The 21,875-nt window shown below is 37.4% G+C and overlaps 1 protein-coding gene and 1 long non-coding RNA gene across 5 annotated transcripts in view; one reads left to right on the top strand and one right to left on the bottom strand.

Moving 5' to 3' along the window:
• Positions 1-3,401: 3,401 nt before the first annotated feature.
• The window catches only part of NEK7 (NIMA related kinase 7), a 136,264-nt gene continuing 117,790 nt past the window's right edge, over positions 3,402-21,875 (bottom strand). For 3 of the 4 annotated variants that reach the window (XM_082616592.1, XM_082616595.1, XM_082616593.1), the window contains 2 exons: positions 20,526-20,639; positions 3,402-6,364 (listed from right to left, as the gene is read on the bottom strand). In XM_082616592.1, coding sequence (XP_082472718.1) covers positions 6,254-6,364; positions 20,526-20,639 — 225 coding nt within the window. In that variant the 3' untranslated portion in view covers positions 3,402-6,253. Of the gene's footprint in view, positions 6,365-16,409; positions 16,509-20,525; positions 20,640-21,875 lie in introns of those variants that run through there. The other variant, XM_082616594.1, reaches the window with a different exon arrangement.
• Positions 14,674-21,875, top strand: part of LOC309801597 — a 207,989-nt gene continuing 200,787 nt past the window's right edge. Inside the window, exon 1 of the long non-coding RNA XR_014293617.1 lies at positions 14,674-14,711. This is a non-coding gene — a long non-coding RNA (uncharacterized lncRNA). The remainder of the gene's footprint in view (positions 14,712-21,875) is intronic.

Raw genomic sequence — 21,875 nt, 5'->3', positions numbered from 1 at the left:
CTATTTTCTTGCATTTTTACTTACCAATTTTACTAATCAATCTGAGGATATTTACCTATATGTGATTCCCAGTTTATCATTTGTATTTTGATTTTGTTTGTGGTATATGTTGACATATGATATCCACTGCCAATTATTTATGTGGTCAAAAATACGGCTATTATTTCTTTTTAGTTTCCTATCTAGATTACTCCCATGGTTATGCATTCTCCTAAATTTCTCCTAATTGATCTTTCTTCCTTTCTTTCCCCCTTCCTTCCTTCCTTCCTTCCTTGTTTTAATTTAGATCATTAATTTATCTGGTATTTACTTTTCTGTATAGTGTTAGAAATCTGTTTGTTTTCAGCTAGTGCCTTTAAGAAAACATACATTACCATAAATGTCATTCTCTCTCATATATTAAGGTCCCACAATACTTTGATTGACCTTTATATTTCATTCCACCACTGTTCATTGATTCCTCTGCCAATACTATACTGCTTTAAGTAACTTCATGGTAGGTTTTAATATGTAATAAGTCAAGTTCAGTCTATTTTTATTTTTTAAAAAGTTTTAGGCTCTTTTTATATATTTATTTTTCCATATGAACTTTGACATCATTTTATCTGGTTGCAAGAAATTGAGATTTGGATCAACAATGCATTACTAACAAACATTATATAGTACTTGATATTTAACTTTCACATCCAAAAACACGGCCTCTTTTTCTATTCAGGATTTTCTTTGTGTTCTTAAACAAGATTTTATAATTTCTTTCATATAGGTCTTATATGTTTTTCAATTATTTCTAGGTACCTTATAATTCTTAGCTATCATAAACTCTTTTCCTGTTTATATTACCAAGTTCTTGTTGCAAATATAGGGAAAATATACACCTGCAAACCCACCATGCATCCCTCCACCCCGCCTCACCCCCCTCACCTTTCGCTTCTTGGACTGCCAAGCTACTTCCCATCTGAAGCTTCCAAGGCATTCTTCCTCTGCCTTCCAAGATCTTCCCCTTGTCTGTTCTTGGACTGACTCCTTCTCATGCTTTAGGTCTGGACTTAAGCATCACCTCTGCAGTGTCTCTTTTCCTCCATAGGAAATTTCCTCATCACAATTTGCATTTACATATTTCCAGAGACGTACTTGGACTTGATTTTAAATCCATGGAAACAAGAGACATTTGCTCATGACTGTATTATGGATCTGGTATACGGGGATGCTCAGTGAACATTGGTGGGGTTAGTGGATCAATTCTTTGATCTCATTCTTTTTTATCACCTCTGCACTCCCGATCTAATATTTTCAGTTTCTTCACTTGCTACTTCTCTTAACCTCTTAACCATCATTTAATCTTTAAAATTGAGCTACTACTACTCCTGATTACCATCTACTTTTTCTCCATATGCCATCTTTTCTATTTTTACCTCACCTTGTTTTCCACTCTTCTCCTAGTGAATCGGCCACTTTGAACATCACCATGACTTCCTCATTAAGTCCAGGGTCCCAATCTTAATCCTTATTAGCCTAATTTCTTTGTAACTTTTGGTAGCTGATAACTTCATGTTTTTCTTCTGGTTTAGGTTCTGTTTTTGATTCTTTTACATCCTTACTTGTCCTTCCTTCCCTGACTGCTGCTGTTTCTGCACAATCCCCTGGAGTACTCAGCTCCACTTCCGGCACTATAAGCACTATACTATTTATTAATTCAAGAAGAATAAACTGCGTGACTACCATGAGGGGGGCACCGTGTTAAGTGTATAACACACTGAACAACACAGGAAGCACCTGTCCTCCTGGAGCTTAGGGTCTAGCAGATTACAAGTTAACCAAGAGTCACACAAGTAATCATTTGGGTGCAGTGGGGTCAGCACCAAAGGAAAAGTATAGGATGAGTGGCTCCTGGAAAAGTTCATTTGATGTCAGCCACGGAAGAGTAGGAGGATTCTTTCTGGCCAAAGGGGAAGAGCTATTTAAGCTGTACTGGCCCTAAGGTGAGAAAGTACTTGGGGCTCTTGGAAAACCAGTCCTGTGGGCCTAGAATGGAGAGAATTAGGCAAAAGTAGATGAAGACTGGGGTCAGAAAAGATGCATATGGTGTAACAACTGCTCCGTTTAGCAAGCACTCGCTTGGTCCCAGGCATTGCACTTAGCCCTTTATAAAATGCACTGCAATTTAATTCTCTTGTAGTGTTTACGAATTTACATCCCTACTTTATACTTGAGAAAGTGAGGATTAGAGAAATAACGTATGAACAGGATTATGCTTCTGGGAGTGAAAAAAATTATTTTCTATGCATTGTAATATTCGCAATGAAAATAATTTACTTAAAACCCCCTGGTTACAAATATTAACTTTCAAGTTCTCTTTTACTCTATTTTTCTCTTTTAAGATTAAAATTAGAGACCCAAGTGAACAATGAAATGGGTGTGTAAGAAGATCAGAAAAAAACTCCCTCAGAGAAACCCCTCAATTAAAATAAACTTCACAAACATCCCCATATTTCTCTGAAAAACAATCTGAGGAGTCTGTTTTAATTCATCATTAATTGCATCTGGAATTCACGTTATTAAAAATAGATAATGTAACAACTCCATGGATGTTTTTTGGTAAGGTTTTGTGGCAGCAATCTTTGTCAGTATGTCATCATTTTGATTTTAAAGTTAGTTACTGCAGTAGTTTGGTGGTAAAGGTAGCTGCACCAACTAATAATCCATGTAAACATAGATGCCTGGTACTGACTTTTCTAATTAACATACTTTTGAAATAAAATTTCAAATAGTCCAACAGTATCTAGAACCTAAAATTTCCTATTACTTACAATCACACATGCACACACACAGTGAGGCTGCAGGTTCCTTACTATCCATCCTAGGTTATAAAATGAGCTATATTTCACCACAAGCTACTGGGAATGTGATCCTGATGTGTGAGGTATACCCCTCGCTCTACTACCAGCCTGGCAGATTTTACCCCATTAGGATATTTCGGCCTCCAAGTCTCCAGGCATGGTAGCGGTTGTCACTCCCTATGTGAAAAGAACATTCCAACTATCTGTAATATTATTAGGGGTATACTACAGTGATAGGAATAGAATCTGTTGCCTGAGTTTTAGACACCTTTTATAATTTTAAGAAACTTTTCTTACTCAAAGACAGCAAATGATGTACCAAAGAGAACAGAGACAGGTGAAGATGTGCCTTCATTTAATGCATATTTAAAAGCCTACTTCTTAGGGTCTGTCAGCCCTCCACTATCACCACCCCCAACTGTTTTAATTCTCAGGCTTCTCCAAAATGATAGAGTTATGAATAAGAACTGTTTCTGTAGATTAAGTGTTAAGTAAAATAAACAATGGTAGACTTTAGAGGAAAAAAAGCATAGATACATAAAAATTTTTACTGTACTTATTTTTTAATTTTATATTTTTATTTATATTAGGATATTATACAATTTTCAAAGCTAACAACTGAGTCTTTAGTATGTGTATTGGTAGCATAACAAAATAAAAGTACTTCACAAAAGAAGTCCATATTACAGTACTATTGAAATAGGCATATGATAATGATGCATTCGTGGGTTATAAACATAATACATTCATTTTAAAGAAAAACATTTAATATGAATAACATTTTGGTTAAAATAAATATGCAGGTGTTAACAGTAACACCTGAAGTGTATATTGATACAAGAATGGTGTTTTGTAATAGACACTATGTAGAATGGTAAGCGGTCATGAAGTGGCTGTCCTGTCTTACTAAATTCACAATCATTGCACATTGCTGAGTGCTTTATTTATACAGAGATATGCTTCATCCACCATTCCTAAACCTCAGCATACAGAACAAAGTCACCCCATGTTGTGTCCTGCGGAACTGGTACCAAAGTCTAAAATAAGGGTTATAATCAGATGTACCTTTCATTTTACTGTTCCTCATATCAACTCAAATGTTTTCTTAATCAATACAAAATTTACTTATAAACAGAAATACAAAGAACATTTTATAGGTGATTATAAAGATTAATCATCTTCATAATTCTTTGAAATGATCCCATTCAAAATTAAAATTTGTTATGTGCAGTGGTTTCTGCAAGAAAAATATGAACACTTAAAGATACAATATCCAAAACAAAAAGTTTCCATATGTAGAAAACAATAATGGATTTCCCTGATCAATAAATTCTTCCCAACTATTTCCTTCCAGCAGATAGATTCACTTAAACGAAAAGTTTAAATCTTTGCTTAGAAGTCCTGTGAGGGTTTAAGCTGATGACTTTTAGATCCATGTATCTTTAAAGATTGCAAGAAAAAGGAGTGTATCTGTTCCAACTAGAGAACATTTCACCTCCATGAATCATATTACATTAAAATGAACATGACACTAACGGTCAACAGAAACAATTCCCCTCGTCACTCTGGAGAAGGAGGGTGCGGGCGTCCAGTGCGGTCAAAGTCACCAGAATCTGGGAGAAACGGCATGTCCGGCCCTCACATATGGAATGACCAGCTCTCCTCTGTCTGTCCCGGGATAAAATTACCCTCCATTCAGAACTGATTAAGATACTGTAGCTGACTAAATTTAGAAAAAAAGTTTACACTTTTGCCCTTTGTACATTTTTAAAGTTTACAAATGATTGTAAGAAAAATACTTCTGTGGAAAAAATAAAACCAGCAGTTATATGGGCTAAAGGTAGGTGTTCTCTGAGCATGAGGGTTTCCTGTTGGCAGGATTATTGTCCCAAGGTTACATGGTGGCATAGCGTCCTTAGGCAGTGACTGCCATGCAGCCTTTTGGCTTCCCAACTCTGAGAGGAGCTGGTCACCACTAACATGAAGGCATTCAGGGAAAACATCTCCATGACAGCATTTACTAAACTCTGCCCATTTCCTTAAACTAAACGAAGTGTTACCACCTCTGTTATCTTTATGCATGAACACAGTACTTTGCCTAAAAGCTTCTCAATAGAAATGTTTAGCTCATAAAAATTCTGTTTGTGGTAGTGGCCAGTTTTCATTTCTTTAAACATATTCTCAAGTTACAACCTTGTCGGATAAATTGAAACAGCATCAACATTCACAGCTACAGTACAATGCACATCCCTCTTTCTAACAAGACAATGCACGTGCATATACAGTGGCCCAAATTTTCAAAATTGAAAAAAATGTTTTCAATCCAGGAAAAGTGTTGGTATATCAAATATTTATTTTAAGGTTATTATGTTGTCAGAAAATCTGAAACATTAGTGGATAAAATGCACGTACAATATAAATAGGAAAGTAACTTGAAGAATAAAAAAAAATTTCTGAAGGGGATCAATCAGAACTTCAATAAAATCTATGAATAAAAACATATGCTTACACTATAGTGTACAATCATGAGTAGAGCATTTAAATTTATAAAGAAATTGAAAATAGTACTGCAGGATTATTCGAAGAATATTTTTCAAATGTACAAACAATAGTAAAGACACACAAAAAAGCCTTGGGCAATGTGCAACTTGGAAAATTACTACCACACCAGCCAAACAAATCCTTAACCACTTTTTAAATGTATTCATTTATACCATTTTAATGCAAGGAGAATTTCAAAGATATTAAAATAAAACAAAATAAAGCAGAAAACTCTTCAGTGTCTGACTCACATTTTATCCCCAAATCTTTTCACATTTAATAGTTGCATTTTGAATGTATAAGCTATTTTAAATCTATGAGAGTTTTAAATGCTTCTCAAATAGTTCATACGTCTACATTTATCTTTAAGAACCCTATTTGAAAGCTACAATGCTAAGAACTAACACACATACTTCAAACTTCTAAAAAAATAATCACAAGTTCACAATTGGGTTCATCTCAAATGTCCATAAATGACTGGAGAGCAGCACACAAGGCACATGTTCAGATACCTTCCTCAGGCTGCACGTCTGTCCCAATGGGGCCAAGCCGAGACGCCAACATTTGGCACTGAGAGTCTACCTGAACACGACTTATCAGCACAAAACTCAAAATAATTCTAAAAATCTTTAGCCATTAAAAACCATCATGTTCCATTTGCTCTCCTAACACGCAATCTGATTATTCCGAAGTCACTGGGGTTTGCAAGAAGGTGACTTAAATTGGTACAAAATGAAGCTTAGATGAAAACTGGTTAAGGATTCAAAGCACACTAGCTCTGAAATATTAATCTTAACACCCAAGAACAGGGAGGTATGATTTGCACAGAAATACTTGAACTTGGGTTGCTTACGTCCTCCACGCCATCCATGCGCTCAGCTGCTGGCCATGCAGGCGTGCATCCTCTTGGCCACGTCGTACACATACGTGATGTCTGGTCGCTTTTCTGGGTCTGGGTTGATGCACATGTTCACCAACTGCCGCAGCTACAAAGACAGAAAAGACAACCTGCTTCAGGAAACCACTGTGGTCAGACAGTAACAAGGAACACACTTTGAACAGCTATAGACTTACAGGGTAAGTGTTCCGCTAAATGTTTATTTGGCTGGAAATATATGTGACCGCTGTCAATGACTTTACAATTAGTTGAAGGATCTAAGAAGCATATTCATTGGTGAGTGTTAATGTCAAGCAAGGAGCATTCTCCATAATCAGAGGCTTTACAATGATCTTATGATCTTTCAAAGAAGTTTAATCAGAAGACAGAAGTCATGAAAGATGGTAAGTTTTAAACTCTAAGTCTCCAAATTAACTGAAGATCTCTACACATTTATTTGATCTAAGGTTTATTACAATAGCCTTGATTGTAAGTTTAAATTTTAATAGCTTACTATATATCTAAATGTATACAAGGAAATTAGGATAAATGGCTATCACATACATTTATCATAAACCAATTTATATATTTGTATATATATATATATAATTTTTATTAAAGTAAAAGCACTCCTCCAAACTAAGAATAATAAAGGCAAGCTAAGTAACAAATAGTATTCTAATTCTCAACTGTATGAAGTAGTATTTATATCCTCATTTTATAGATGAGAGGACTGAGGTTTACTTATTTATTGGGTTGGCCAAAAGGTTCATTTGGTTTTTTGCGTAAGATGGCTCTAGTAGCACTGAGGTGTCTTTAACTTCATTCAAAACAATTTTGTTAGATTGTATGTGACACCTGTCATATCAGCGTGCATTTAAAAAAAGACTTATCAAAGTTGGTAAAGTTTTGTGTAACCATTTTAATATTGAAGATGGAAAAAAAAGCAACATTTTCAGCATATTATGCTTTATTATTTCAAGGAAGGTAAAAATGCAACTGAAATGCACAAAAAACTTTGTGCAGTGTATGGAGGTGTTGTGACTGATTCAATGTGTCAAAAGTGGTCTGTGAAGTTTGGTGCTTGAGATTTCTCACTGGATGATGCTCCATGGTCGGGTAGGCTAGTTGAAGTTGATAGCAATCAAATCAAGACACTAATTGAGAACAATCAACATTATACCATGTGGGAGGATAGCCGACATACTCAAAATATCCAAATCAAGCACTGAAAATCATTTGCACCAGCTTGGTTATGTGAATTGCTTTGATGTTTGGGTTCCACATAGGTTAAGTGAAAAAAACGTTCTTGACAGTATTTCCACAGGCAATTCTCTATTTAAACGTAATGAAAACATACCATTTTTAAAACAAATTGTGACGGGTGATGAAGAGTGGATACTATACAACAATGTGGAATAGAAGAGATCATGGGGCAGGTGAAATGAAGCACCACCAACCACACCAAAGGCCAGTCTTTATCCAAAGAAGGTGATGTCGTGTATATGGTGGGATTGGAAAGGAGTCCTCTATTATGAGCTCCTTCTGGAAAACCAAATGATTAATTCCAACAAGTACTGCTCCCAGTTAGACCAGCTGAAAGCAGCACTCGACAAAAAGTGTCTGGAATTAGTCAGGAGAAAACACATAATCTTCCATCAGGATGACACAAGACTGCATGTTTCTTTGATGACCAGGCGAAAACTGTTACAGCTTGGCTGGAAAGTACTGATTCATCCACCATATTCACCAGACACTGCACCTTCGGATTTCCATTTATTTCTGTCTTTACAAAATTCTCTTAATGGAAAAAATTTCAATTCCCCAGAAGACTGTAAAAGGCACCTGGAACAGTTCTTTACTCAAAAAGATAAAAAGTTTTGGGAAGATGGAATTATGAACTTGCCTGAAAAATGGCAGAAGGTAATGGAACAAAAGGGTGAATACATTGTTCAATAAAGTTGTTGGTGAAAATGAAAAATGTGTCTTTTATTTTTACTTAAAAACTGAAGGCACTTTTTGGAGAACCCAATACATCACAGAAAACACATTTTGACAAATTAAGAAAATATCCTTCCATCTGATCCTACAGCCAATGAGTGAAGAATATAGAATTTTATTCTTAATTCTAATTGCCATAGTTTATGAAAACACACATCTTTGTAATCTGGTCTTTCCCAGATGACAAGCCAAATCAAGAGGAAGAACCAGATTCTTTAGTATTTATGTCTTTAGAAATTATTCAGATATTCTGAACACTTGCATTAACTCTTTTTCGCCATTATAACAGCACTTAAATTATCAAATTACTGAAATTTCTTCACAGTCCTCAACTTCCACCATGAAGATTTTTTTCATCTGGAGGAAACAGAAGCTGGTGATAAAATCTGTGGGCTGAGTCTGTTAACAGTGTGACGAGGAAGGCCACTACCAGTGAGAAAAGTCAGCTGGAAAGAAGGTGTGTGGAAGGAGGCCCCCAGGGGAGGGGAGAGGAGGGGAGGAGACGCACGGGGTTGTGGAAGCCAGGCTCGCTCAAGGCACCTGCAGCCCTGAGGTAAGGCACTGTCTCCCGAGGTTTATTTCTTCATCTATTCAAAAAGGAGGCTGGAGTAGATAACCTATAAGGATTCTTCTAGCTCTAGCCCCTAGGTTATATGATTCTACCAGAATTAAGTTTAATGATACAACTTCACATCTAGAAGTTCAACAATGCTGACAGTTAATGGCAGACCCACTGAGCGGGTCTGAGGATTGCAATTTCTATTCTTTGCAGAGAATAGTAGTATTCAACGTTCTAAGGGGTATGGCCGTACACAAGGCATCTTACTATGGTGATCTGTGAGATTTAAATCAGAAAGAGGTTGGCATTTTACCCATTAAAATAAAAACAAATACACCCAGTTATCCACAATATAGAAAACAGTAGGAAAACTATAATGATACTTATATTTTAAAAGATAATGTTTTCTAACACGTCACCTAGTTGTCAGAAATTTTGTTTAGAGATGAAAATGATAAAAGGAGCAGAAAGGATAACTGGTACCAAAATTAATTCTATTTAACCAAGATACAAGCAGATGCAATAGCCATTTTTTGACTGAATGAAAACTGCTGCACCCTTCAGGCTAGTCAAGAAACCTCACTTTTTCTGCACAGTAATTCAGAATAGGGTGAACTTTCCAACCTACTGTAGCAAATGCTTGGCCCTCAGATGCTCCCGCCATGAGGATTACAGACAGACCAATGCAGGTGCAGCGGAAGGAGACAGGATCTCTGGCTCCCCGGGTGGAAGACGAGAGCCAGAAGTAATCGAAGGCGGAAGGGACCAAGAGTGAGGGAAATGGAGAGGTGGATGAACAGCGTGAGCAGAAGGACAGGCTTCACAGGGACAACAGGCAAAGCGGAAACCCCACAGCAGATGGAGCCAGAACAACCCACCATTTGCTTTTTCCTCCCCATTTATGTGGCTCAATCTCCTTCAGATACGTGGTTTATTTTCTCATAAAGACTTTTCTGGGGGGTGGAGATGAGATGGCAGAGTAGAAGGATGTAAGCTCACCTCGTCTTATGAAAACACCAAAATCACAACTAACTGCTGAACAACCATCGAGAAAAAAATTCTGGAACCTACCAAAAAAGATATCCTACATCTGAACACAAGGAAGAAGCTACAATGAGATGGAAGGAGGGGCGCAATCACAATAAAATCAAATCCCATACCTGCTAGGTGGGCGAGACACAAACTGGAAATAATTATATCACAGTTCTGAGCCCCACATCAGGCTCCCCAGCCTGGGTGTCCGGCAACGGGAGGAGGAGCCCCCAGAGCATCTGGCTTTGAATGCCAGTGGGGTTTGATTGCAGGAATTCCACAGGACTGGGGAAACAAACTCCACACTTGGCACACATAGGGTCTCGTGCGCACCAGAACCCAGGGGAAAAGCAGTGACCTCATACGAGTCTGGGACAGACCTACCTGCTGGTGTTGGAGGGTCTCCTGCGAAGGTGTGGGGTGGCTTTGGCTCACTGTGAGGGAGAAAGACACTGACAGCGGCAGTTCTGGCAAGTACTCACTGGCATGAGCACTCCTGAAGGCCACCATTTTCTCACCAAGACCTGGGTCCACCCAATAGTCTATAGGCTCCAGTGCTGGGATGCTTCAGGCCAAACGACCAACAGGGTGGGACCACAGTGCCACCCATCAGCAGAAAGTCTTCAGGAGGCCACAGCTGCCTGCTAAACACACCCCTTGACATGGCCCTGCCCACCAGAGGGAAAAGACCAGGCTCCACCCACCAGTGGGCAGGAACCAGTCTCTCCCACAGGAAGCCTGCCCAATCCTCTTAGATAGCCTCATCCACTAGGGGGGCAGATGGCAGAAACAAGAAGAACTACAACCCTGCAGCCTGCAGATTGGAAACTGCAATCACAGAAAGTAAGACAAAATAAGAAGGCACTAGACTATATCCCAGAAAAAGGAACAAGATAGAACCCCGGAAGACAAACTCAGTGGAGATAGGAAATCAACCCAAAAAAGAATTCAGAGCAATGAGAGTAAAGATGATCCAAGATCCTGGAAAAGAATGGAGGCACAGATTAAGAAGATGCAAGAAATGTTTAACAAAGACCTAGAAGAACTAAAGAAAAACAGATGAACAATACAATAACTGAAATGAAAAATATGCTAGAAGGAAACAACAGCAGAGTAACTGAGGGAGAAGAACAGATAAGTAACCTGGAAAACAGAATAGTGGAAATCACTGCTGCAGAACAGAATAAGGAGAAAAGAATGAAAAGAAATGAAGACACTCTAAGAGACCTCTGGGACAACATTAAATGCACCAACATTCACATTATAGGGGTCTCAGAAGGAGAAGAGAGAGAAAGGACCTGAGAAAATATTTGAAGAGCTTATAGCTGAAAACTTCCCTAACATGGTAAAGGCAACAGTCACCCAAGTCCAAGAAGTGCAGAGTCCCAGGCAGGATGAACCCAAGGAGGAACATGCCAGGACACGCAGTAATCAAATTGACAAAAATTAAAGACAAAGAAAAAAATCTTAAAAGTAAGAAGGGAAAAGCAAAAAATAACATACAAGAGAACTCCCATAAGGTTATCAGCTGATTTTTCAACAGAAACTCTGCAGGTCAGAAGGGAGTGGCATGACATATTTAAAGTGATGAAAGGGAAGAACCTACAAAGAAGAATACTCTACCCAGCAAGGCTCTCATTCAGATTTGACAAAGAAGTCAAAAGCTTTTAGACAAGCAAAAGCTAAGAGAATCCAGCACCACCAGACCAGCTTTGCAACAAATGCTAAAGGAACTTCTCTAGGAGGAAAAGAAAAGGTCACAACTAGAAACAAGAATATTATGAATGGAAAAGCTCACCAGTAAAGGCAAACATACAGTAAAGGTAGGAAATCATCCACAAAGAAATATGATATCAAAACCAGAAATCATGAGGAGGTGGTACACATGCAGGATATTGGAAATGCATTTGAAATTAAAAGACAAGCAACTTAAAATAAAGACTTCTATATCAAAACTTCATGGTAACCACAAAACAAAAATCTACAATAGATACACACCAAAAAAAACCCCAAAAAGGAATCCAAGCACAACACTAAAGTTAGTCATCAAATTACAAAAGAAGAGAACAAAAGAGGAAGGGAAGAAAAAAGACCTACAAAAACAAACCCCAAACGATTAACAAAATGGCACTAAGGACATACATGTCAATAATTACCTTAAACATAAACAGATTAAATACTCCAACCAAAAGACACAGACTGGCTGAATGGATACAAAAACAAGACCCATATATATGCTGTCTACAAGAGACCCACGTCAGACCTAGGGAGACACATACAGACTGAAAGTGAGGGGATGGAGAAAGGTATTCCATGCAAATGGAAATCAAAAGAAAGCTGGAGTAGCAATACTCATATCGGACAAAACAGACTTTAAAATAAAGACTGTTACAAGAGACAAAGAAGGATACTACATAGTGATCAGGGGATCAATCCAAGAAGAAGACAGAACAATTATATATGCACCCAACATTGGAGCACCTCAATATATAAGGCAAATACTAACAGCCATAAAAGGAAAAATCGACAGTAACACAATAGTGGGGGAATTTAATACTCCACTTTCATCAACAGACACATCTTCCAGACAGAAAATTAATAAGGAAACACAGGCCTTAAATGACACATTAGACCAGATGTAGTTACTTGATATTTATAGAGCATTCCATCCAAAAGCAGCAGAATACACATTATTTTCAAGTGTGCATGAAACATTCTCCAGGATAGATCACATACTGGGCCACGAAATGAGCCTCAGTAAATTTAAGAAAATTGGAATCATATCACACATCTTTTCAGAACACAATGCTATGAGATTAGAAATCAAATACAAGAAAAAAACTGTAAAAAACATAAACACGTGGAGGCTAAACATTATGCTACTAAACAACCACTGAAGAAATCAGAGGAAATCCAAAAATACCTAGAGACAAATGAAAACGAAAGCATGAGGTAAAAGCAGTTCTAAGAGGGAAGTTTATAGCAATACAAGCTTATCTCAGGAAACAAGAAAAATCTCAAATAAACAACCTAAACTTACACCTAAAGCAACTAGAGAAAGAAGAACAAACAAGACCCAAAGTTAGTAGGACAGAAATCATAAAGATCAGAGCAGAAATAAATGAAATAGAAACAAAACAGCGAAGATCAATGAAATTAAAAAGCTGGTTCTTTGAAAAGATAAACAAAATTGATGATAAACCTTTAGTCAGATTCATCAAGAAAAAAAAGGGAGAGGGCTCAAATCAATAAAATTAGAAATGAAAAAGAAGTTACAACGGACACCACAGAAATAAAAAGGACTCTAAGAGACAACTAAAAGCAACTTTATGCCAATAAAATGCACAACCTAGAAGAAATGGACAAATTCTTAGCAAGGTATAATCTCCCAAGACTGAACCAGGAAGAAATTGGAAATATAAACAGACCAATCACAAATACTGAAATTGAAACTGTGATTAAAAAACTCCCAATAAGCAAAAGTCCAGGACCAGATGGCTTCACAACTGAACAACCGAATTCTATCGAACATTTAGCGAAGAGTTACTACCTGTCCTTCTGACCCTATTCAAAAAATCTGCAGAGGAAGAAATACTTCCAAACTCTATGAGGCCATCTTCACCCTGATACCAAAGTCAGACAAAGATATCACACAAAAAGAAAATTCCAGGCCAGTATCACTGCTGACCACAGATGCAAAATTCCTCAACAAAATACTAGCAAACCAACTCCAACAATACATTAAAAGGATCATACACCATGATCAGTGGGGGTATCCCAGGGATGCAAGGAATTTTCAAGGTCTGCATATCAATCCATGCGAATCAGTCCATGTGAATCCATCATCAACCAACTGAAGAATAAAAACCATATGATCCTCTCAATAGAGGCAGGAAAAGCTTCTGGTAAAAAATCAACATCCATTTGTGATAAAAACTCTCCAGAAAATGGGCATAAAGGGAACATACCTCAACATAATGAAGGTCGTATTTGCCAAAACCACAGCTAACATCATACTCAATGGAGAGAAGTTGAGAGCATTTCCCCTACGATCAGGAACAAGACAAGGATGTCCACTCTTGCTCACCACTTTTATTTAACATAGTTTTGGAAGTCTTAACCACAGCAATCAGAGCAGAAAAAGAAATAAAAGGAATCCAAACTGGAAAAGAAGGGGTAAAACTGGCACTGTCTGCAGATGACATGATAGTCTACATAGAAAATCCTAAAGATGCTAACAGAAAACTACTAGAGCTCATCAATGAATTCAGCAAAGTGGCAGAATACAAAATTAATACACAAAATCTGTTGCATTTCTATACAACAAAAGATCCAAAAAAGAAACCCAGGAAACAGTCCCATTTACCAGCACATCAAAAACAATAAAATACCTAGGAATAAACCTACCTAAGAAGGCAGAAGACCTGTACTCTGAAAACTATAAGATGCTGATGAAAGAAATAGAAGATGACACAGATGGAAAGGTGTATCATGTTCTTGGACTGGAAGAATCAATATTGTGAAAATGACTATGCTACACAAGGTAATCTACAGATTCAATCCAATCCCTATCAAATTACCAATGGCATTTTTCACAGAACAAATTTTTTTAAAATTTGTATGGAGATACAAAAGACCCCGAATAGCCAAAACAATCCTGAGAAAGAAAACGGAGCTGGAGGAATCAGGCTCCCTGACTTCAGATTACACTACAAAGCTACAGTCATCAAAACAGTATGGTACTGGCACAAAAACAGAAATATAGATCAATGGAACAAGACAGAAAGTCCCAAGATAAACTCATGCACCTATGGTCACCTAATCTGTGACAAAGGAGGCAAGAATATATAATGGAGAAAAGACAGTCTCTTCAATAAGTGGTGCTGGGAAAACTGGACAGCTGCATGTAAAAGAATGAAATTAGAACATTGCCTAACACCACATAGAAAAATACACTCAAAATGGATCAATGACCTAAATGAAAAACCAGATACTATAAAACTCTTAGAGCATAACGTACAGTCACCAAAAGGGAGAGGGAGGAAGGGAAGGAGGGATAAACTAGGAGTTTGAGATTAAAAGATACAAACTATTATACATAAAATAGGTAAACAACAAGGACCCACTGTATAGCACAGGGAACTATATTCAATATCTTGTAATAACCTATAATGGAAAATAATGTGAAAAATATATATGTATATAACTGAATCACTTTGCTGTACACCTGAAACACAATGTTGTAAATCAACTACACTTCAATTTAAAAAAAAATGATGCTGGAAATTCTTAGGCATTTGAGTGAAGTGGTAGGGAAGACTTTGCCAGTGTGCACCACTGAACTATTCCTGGGAAAAACCCTCCCTCCTGCCTTCCATTTCTCTAACTTAAAAAAAAATAAAAAAGGAGGAGGGGGGAATTATGGCATTGTCTAAGAAAGGAAGAAATCATAATGGAAGTAATAAAGTAAAAAGAAAAAAATTGTTATTTAATAATGTTAAAGAAAAAGATTATCATTTTGGAGGTGAATGTTTATGACATTTCATCCATTCTCCATTAGTTCTTTGGATGTGACCTTTTAGGCTGATACTTTATAGGATAATTGCATATTCGAGAAGTAGTTCCACTAACTGAGTTTTAATAGTAACTGATATTTTTCTATCTGTGGGCTGGAGGTATAAAGCCACAAAACAAACAGAAATTTAATGTACAAGAGAGGCATTAAATAATGTGAAAACTGATTAATGGTTTAATAATTTTAACTCCAATATTATATTTTGGTTTCTTCACCTATAAAAGAAGTAGTAAGACCTACTAAATTATCAAGTTTTCAAAAATATAATTACAAGGTAACCACAAGTACTGTGTCCTAAAATAGTCTTTGTCACTTATAATAAATTTAAAATTGCTACTAAACAGATAAGCATTTGGCATAATAGTTCAGATCCACAAGCATTGCTATCATAACACTGTCCACTTTAAAAAGCTTTAACCATCTCACCAATGTTTTACAGGCACTTAAGTTTCTTTTTCACTCAAAGTATGGTTTTCAAATCTTCAATTTAATTTCTCCCTACTCTGTTTTCTCAGACTGAGAACACTCTTCTTCTCTCTACTCATTTCCATTTTTCAGTTTCATCTACAAACTCTTTACTCACCTTTTCAGAACTTCCTTCCAATCTGCTGAGGCAAAATTCTCTTCAACCTTTCCTGTGTATTCTCTATTTATGCTAGGATTTTTTAATTAAAAAAAAAAGTTAAAGACACAAATCTATATTTCGCATTCTGTTAGTGCTCAGATTTTCAGATATCTGTTAAAAAGAACTCAGTAGAGAACCACACTTTACACTTTCTATATAAATGATTTTCAATAAACTATTCACTATTTTTAAAATTTAGATTCTCCTGAGGTAAATTAGTGAATAGTGAAAATGCACAATTCTGATGATTACTCCAGTGTCTCCCAAAGAAATTAAATACAGAAACTGAAGGGAAAAAAATCTATTTGCCTTATTTCCTAGTAATGGACATTGGACATTCCAGATATGATGCTGCTTGCTTATCAGAATGAAAAAAATCATATATCAGGTAATATCAATAAAAGGAAACATACCTCTGACCTGTCTTTTGAGTAATTTTCTTCCTCACTGCATAGAGAGTTCTGTAAGAACATTCACTCATTTAATTGACATTAACTGGTTCACTCATTCTTTTCATTTATTCCTTTAATCTCACTCTATCATTCACTCAATTGATTGATCAATCAATCAATCAATCACTGAACCTTTTTTAGTGTGCCAGGCCCTAGAGACACACAGATAAAAAGCAGTTACAGTCTGGAGTGGGGAGCCACATGTGCAAAGAAGATGTGGTATATATACACAGTGGAATACAACTCAGCCAGAACAAAGAAAGAAACTTTGCCATTGGCAACAAGATGGGTGGACTTGGAGGGTATTATGCTAAGTGAAGTAAGTCAGACAGAGAAAGACAAATACTGTACATCATAACTTATAGGTGGAATCTAAAAAAGAAAACAAACTCACAGATACAGAGAACAAACGAGTGGTTACCAGTGGGGAAGGGGGAGGGACAAAAGGGGATTAAGAAGCACAAACTACTATGCATAAAATAAATAAGCTACAAGGGTATACTGTACAGCACAGGGAATACAGCCAATATTTTATAATACTTATACATGGAGTATAACCTTTAAAAATTGTGGATCACTATGTTGTACACCTGAAACTTACATAATACTGTAAATCAACTCTGCCTCAATGAAAAAAGAAACAATTATAATGCAGTGTGGCTGCCAAGGGAGGAGGGTTTGAGGGGTGGAGGAAGGGGAGCAGGATAACTTTATGCAGGAGATGACGGCCATGGTTTGTTTTAAAGACAATGAGTTTGCCTGATAAAGAACAGGGCAAGGAGCGTTTCAACACAAGGGAACAGCACCCACAGAAAGATGGAAATTCATGGGCCTTCTAGTAGAACCTGCATGGGCAGAGTTCAGGAAAGGAGAGTACACTGTGATCAGAACGCCAGGAGAGCTCAGCCCAGACTACAAGGGGCCATGGGAATTACAACTCCTTGGACATAGTAAATGTTCAATAAATGTCTGCTTCACTGACGCTAATTTCTTGATCACCAACAACAGCAAGTTTAATTAAAACTAAGAGGTATCTCGGAAAATATCTACCTTTTTTTTTTTGACCCAATATTTTTATTGTTAAGTACAGTAATTCCCTATTGCTACATGGATGAGATCACTACTAGAAAAGGAAAGAATACTGAACACCAAAAGTCATAAAAAAAGATACTTTAGTCAGCTACAAATATATATACGTTCCTAATATCATTCATGCGCAGCTGAGATAATTCAGTTTGGAATCCTAAACTGTACATAATAACAACAACATAATTCAAAAGGAAATATCTGACATACAGGTTTATTCTTCCAAAGGATACTATTTCTCAGCTTTGGTTTTTAATGCTTAAGTGTATCTATGTCTTAGATTATAAGAAATTTAAAAATCGTAAGCTCTTAAACTCTGAGCTGTTCTACATGGAATGACTGTATCTGGAAATAAACCTTGTAGAGCTCCTCAGGATTCTGATCAGTCGAGGCTGGTTGGCAGGCATATGCCTTTTATTCTCATGAAATGCTCCCTGTGTGTCCTCTTTGGGCAGGAGCCTTAAAAATTTAGCAGTAGCTAAATCAACTCAGTAAGCTTTCAAATAGATATTTGGTGGGAAATTAATTTGCTTAAAATGTTTAGTTTTCCAACAGACATAGAGTCTGTTAGCATTTGAGCTATAAAATTGACACCTAATGGATTGGTCTTTTAACTAAAAGTTCACTGTTGAAAAACTTTACACTTCACTTTTCATTGTTTCCTAAATTTTGCCCTACTAAAAAAGCGAAATGGCAATTTGGACTTTTAAAAGATCTATAAAGCCTACTATATAAACGAATATTAAGATACCGTTAAAGTATGGCAGCATGGAGTCTGTTCAGGTTTTTTGCTACCATAAATTCTGTATAATTATTTTCCAAACAAACTGAGTTCCTACTTAAGGAGAGAAAATATTTATTAGCACATCTGCATTTCAAAGCTCTTATTCTGAGAACTTTTCTACATAACTGAAAAGACTAAAGTAAGATCATTAGTCTGTATTTTTGGTATCTCATTTCTTCAGTAAGAATTCGTTTCCCTGTTTACCTACGCATTACAGCTTTAAGTTTTATCATCGTGCAACAGCAAATTTTACCAATCGGAGAGACTGTACTATCTTTTTTGGAAAGTACATCATATAACATGTTTTGCTTTATATCTCTCTTCAAAACTGGTAACTATATAGAGTGAAGTAAAAAAGTGTAATCTGTTTTCCTTTCCCAGCCATAAGACCTTCTTCTATCTGGGCCAGACTTTGATATTTGCCCCTTGGCTGAGAATCCGCAAATCCAACTTCACACTTAGCTGCAGTGAAGTAGCCCTGCAGGCAGGCCGACTTCAACGAACCACTAGTGGTATCATCATTAAAATCCTGCTGAAGGTCACCATGGCAACCGCCTGCTGAGGCTTCACTGCTGCACTCGGCATCTCCTAATCAGCTACCATGTGAAATGCAAATTCAGACAGTCTGAAAATTAGTCAAGAAGAATAGGGGATGAGGATGCAGATATGTGAAATATTCATGCGCTTCATGGAGAAAAGAAGACAGCATGAATGACACAACAAAGGACGGCCCCTGACATTCTCGCTATCATTTTGCATGACTATTCACACCCTACTGTATTTCCAGGCCGAGAGTTCTGAAGTTGGCTTTGTGAAGTGCCGTATTTATATTCTATACCCAAAATAGTAATTAAAAATGGCTAACATAATAGCATTAACATCAAATAAAGATAATGCTTCTAAATTACCACCACTGCCTTGTAAGAGTTTGTTCTAATTACCTGAATACCAATGCTGTGAAACAAAAAAAAACAAGCCTCATTGATTATCAGTATCAAAACTATTAGAAACAAAAAAAAAGTACTTTCAACATCCTAGGACCACATATGTCTTACATATGGTAAAAATTCTTTAGAGATATTTATTATTCAAGTTACATGGACTCACTCTTCCTTATATAAAATTGGAACCGACTGCATTCATTTCACATAGAAAGAGTGATAAGACCACCTAAAAGGTGAACATTATAATTGTTTCATATTTTTCCTTTGCCCCTTTCCATTTTCCTTGGGCAAAACATCTGCTGCTCATGAGCAGGTGAGATGTCCTAAAACAGTGGTTTCTCTGGGTGGGTCCCCAGTGAGCTTTCCAAAAAGAGTTATGTGAACACACTTAGTTAACCTGAGACACTGCTATTCTGCATATCTCCTCCTTAAATATAGATCAAATCATGATGCATTAGGCAAAAATGGGAGATGTTCTGTTCAATGAAAAACTGCATGTTGGGTGGAGCCCAAACAACTCATTTCAGTGGGTTCCCAAAGCAAGCAAGGATCCAGCTCAGATCTTAACAAGGTAAAGTCTTCTAAGATTTTCAATTCTACCCAATGTACTTTTTACCACATCTACAGTGATAACCACAAACATTTCCTACAGGAATCTGACTATAGCAGTGAGGTGGTGATAGGACAGATCTCGTAAAAGTAAAAGGAGGGAGGGTAAAGCTGAAAGAATAAGGCTGAGAAGCATGCAGCGGAGAGATGTTTGCTGCCATTCTGGGGAAACATGGGCCGGAGGGAGGGAAGCAAGTGGTACCAGAAGAGAAAGTTACAACTGTGTGCTGCTCTGAGACCACGGGCATGAGGCGGGACCCTGTTAAGAGGGGCCACTGGACATGCTGGTCGCCCAGAGCCTGGCTTCAGCATTAATGCTGCCCTCTGCCGTGTTCAGGAGGCTGCAGTCAGCCACTGTTCCCACCCCACATAGGAAGTGGCCGATGTCACACCACGTGCTGTGCTGTGTTCCTCTCCACGTGACGAACTAACTGTGGTCACCTCTCTAACAGCCAAGCCTCCGAGAGGAGGTAAACGGAATGAAGGTGCTCTTTCTGCCACCTGTACTTGTCATTTGTATCAATGGATAAAAGAATATTCTGTAACAAAATGCAAACGTCAGCAAAATGAACAACATGAGTGCATGACTGAAAAATGACTTACCTCCTCTGAATAGTGATCTGAAGGAAGAGGTGGGTAGTCACACTGCTCTATCTTCTTACACAGCGAGTACAAGTTCATTTTGTCGCCATAGAAAGGACTCTGTAACGCCGCCATCTGTAAAATGCTCCCAATGAAACTGATATAGTTACATGGTAACTTTAAGGGAGATTTCATCAAGTATATTACACTGTGGGGTGGGGGGGGTAATTACAAATACTTTAAATAAAGTTCTCTAGGCATTTTGTGTTTCATGAATATCCTTTTCAGAGAATTATTAAGTCCTAAAAAGTCTTACTTCAATTTTTGGTTATTATTTTCAACATTTAAACTTCCCTAAAAGAGAGAAATGGTTAGCATATAATTATTTAAACACATACACACACACATATGCAGTATAAAACAGTATTAGAAGAATAAGAAAATAACTTAAGACTCTTTGTAAATACAATGCTATAGGAACAACCAGTATATCTCATGACTAGACAGACATCAATGGTATATATCAACCATGTAATGGTCACAATACAACAAAAATGAAACTGAAGTTAAAACTGAATTATAATCTAGCAATGCTTGGGGAACAGAACACATAGCATTTTATTTCACATGACAGTTTCTGTAGGAAAAGGTTATTTTGAGATAAAAAATGTCTTCTCAGTCTGAATGTTATAACTGATCCTCAACTAGTTCACAATGAATTAGAACTGCTTTTCTTTTTTGATGATGTCTCGAAAACACGAAATGTGCTCAAAAGCCCTAGGAGTCATAGCCGCTACTTCAAAGCATCCAAATGAGATTTTTATGCAGGAAAAAAAAAAAAAAAAAAAAAACGACTCTAAGAATGAATGCCTTTAAAAAAGACATTATTGAATTTAACTTTAAGACCAGGTTCTAACTTGACCTGATTTCAGGTGCGAGCAAGGACTGCGGTTAGCAGGGATACAAACTAAAAATTCAATTGAAAACGTTCGCCTCCTGAATCTTTGAACTGCGGGCGCGAGACTACAACACAGAGTACGACGCTGCCCCCAAGTCAGTCACCCTTTTCTACATGTGCTAATAAGTTTGATTTTGGAAGGACAATGTGTACATTCCCCAGACAGGCCGGGCGTGCACGCAACACGCTGGGCCGAGCAGTGCTCCTCGGTGGGGTGGGCGTCGGCGGGGACACATGAGCTGCGAACGGCTCTCATCTGTCTGGGCCGCTGCAGGCAGAGCTTAACTCCTTCCCGGCCTGGACCGCGGGGCTGGGGGGAAGCAGAGCGCAGAGCCGCCCGGCAGCCCTTTCCTAGATCTCCTGCAAAACTGCCTTAGGAACGAACAGGTGTTCCCCACAAAGAGAAGAAACCC

This window comes from Mesoplodon mirus, assembly GCF_964341445.2.
Source record: "Mesoplodon mirus genome assembly, chromosome: 3".
NCBI lineage: Eukaryota > Metazoa > Chordata > Mammalia > Artiodactyla > Ziphiidae > Mesoplodon > Mesoplodon mirus.
This window is presented reverse-complemented; position numbering and strand designations above follow the sequence as displayed.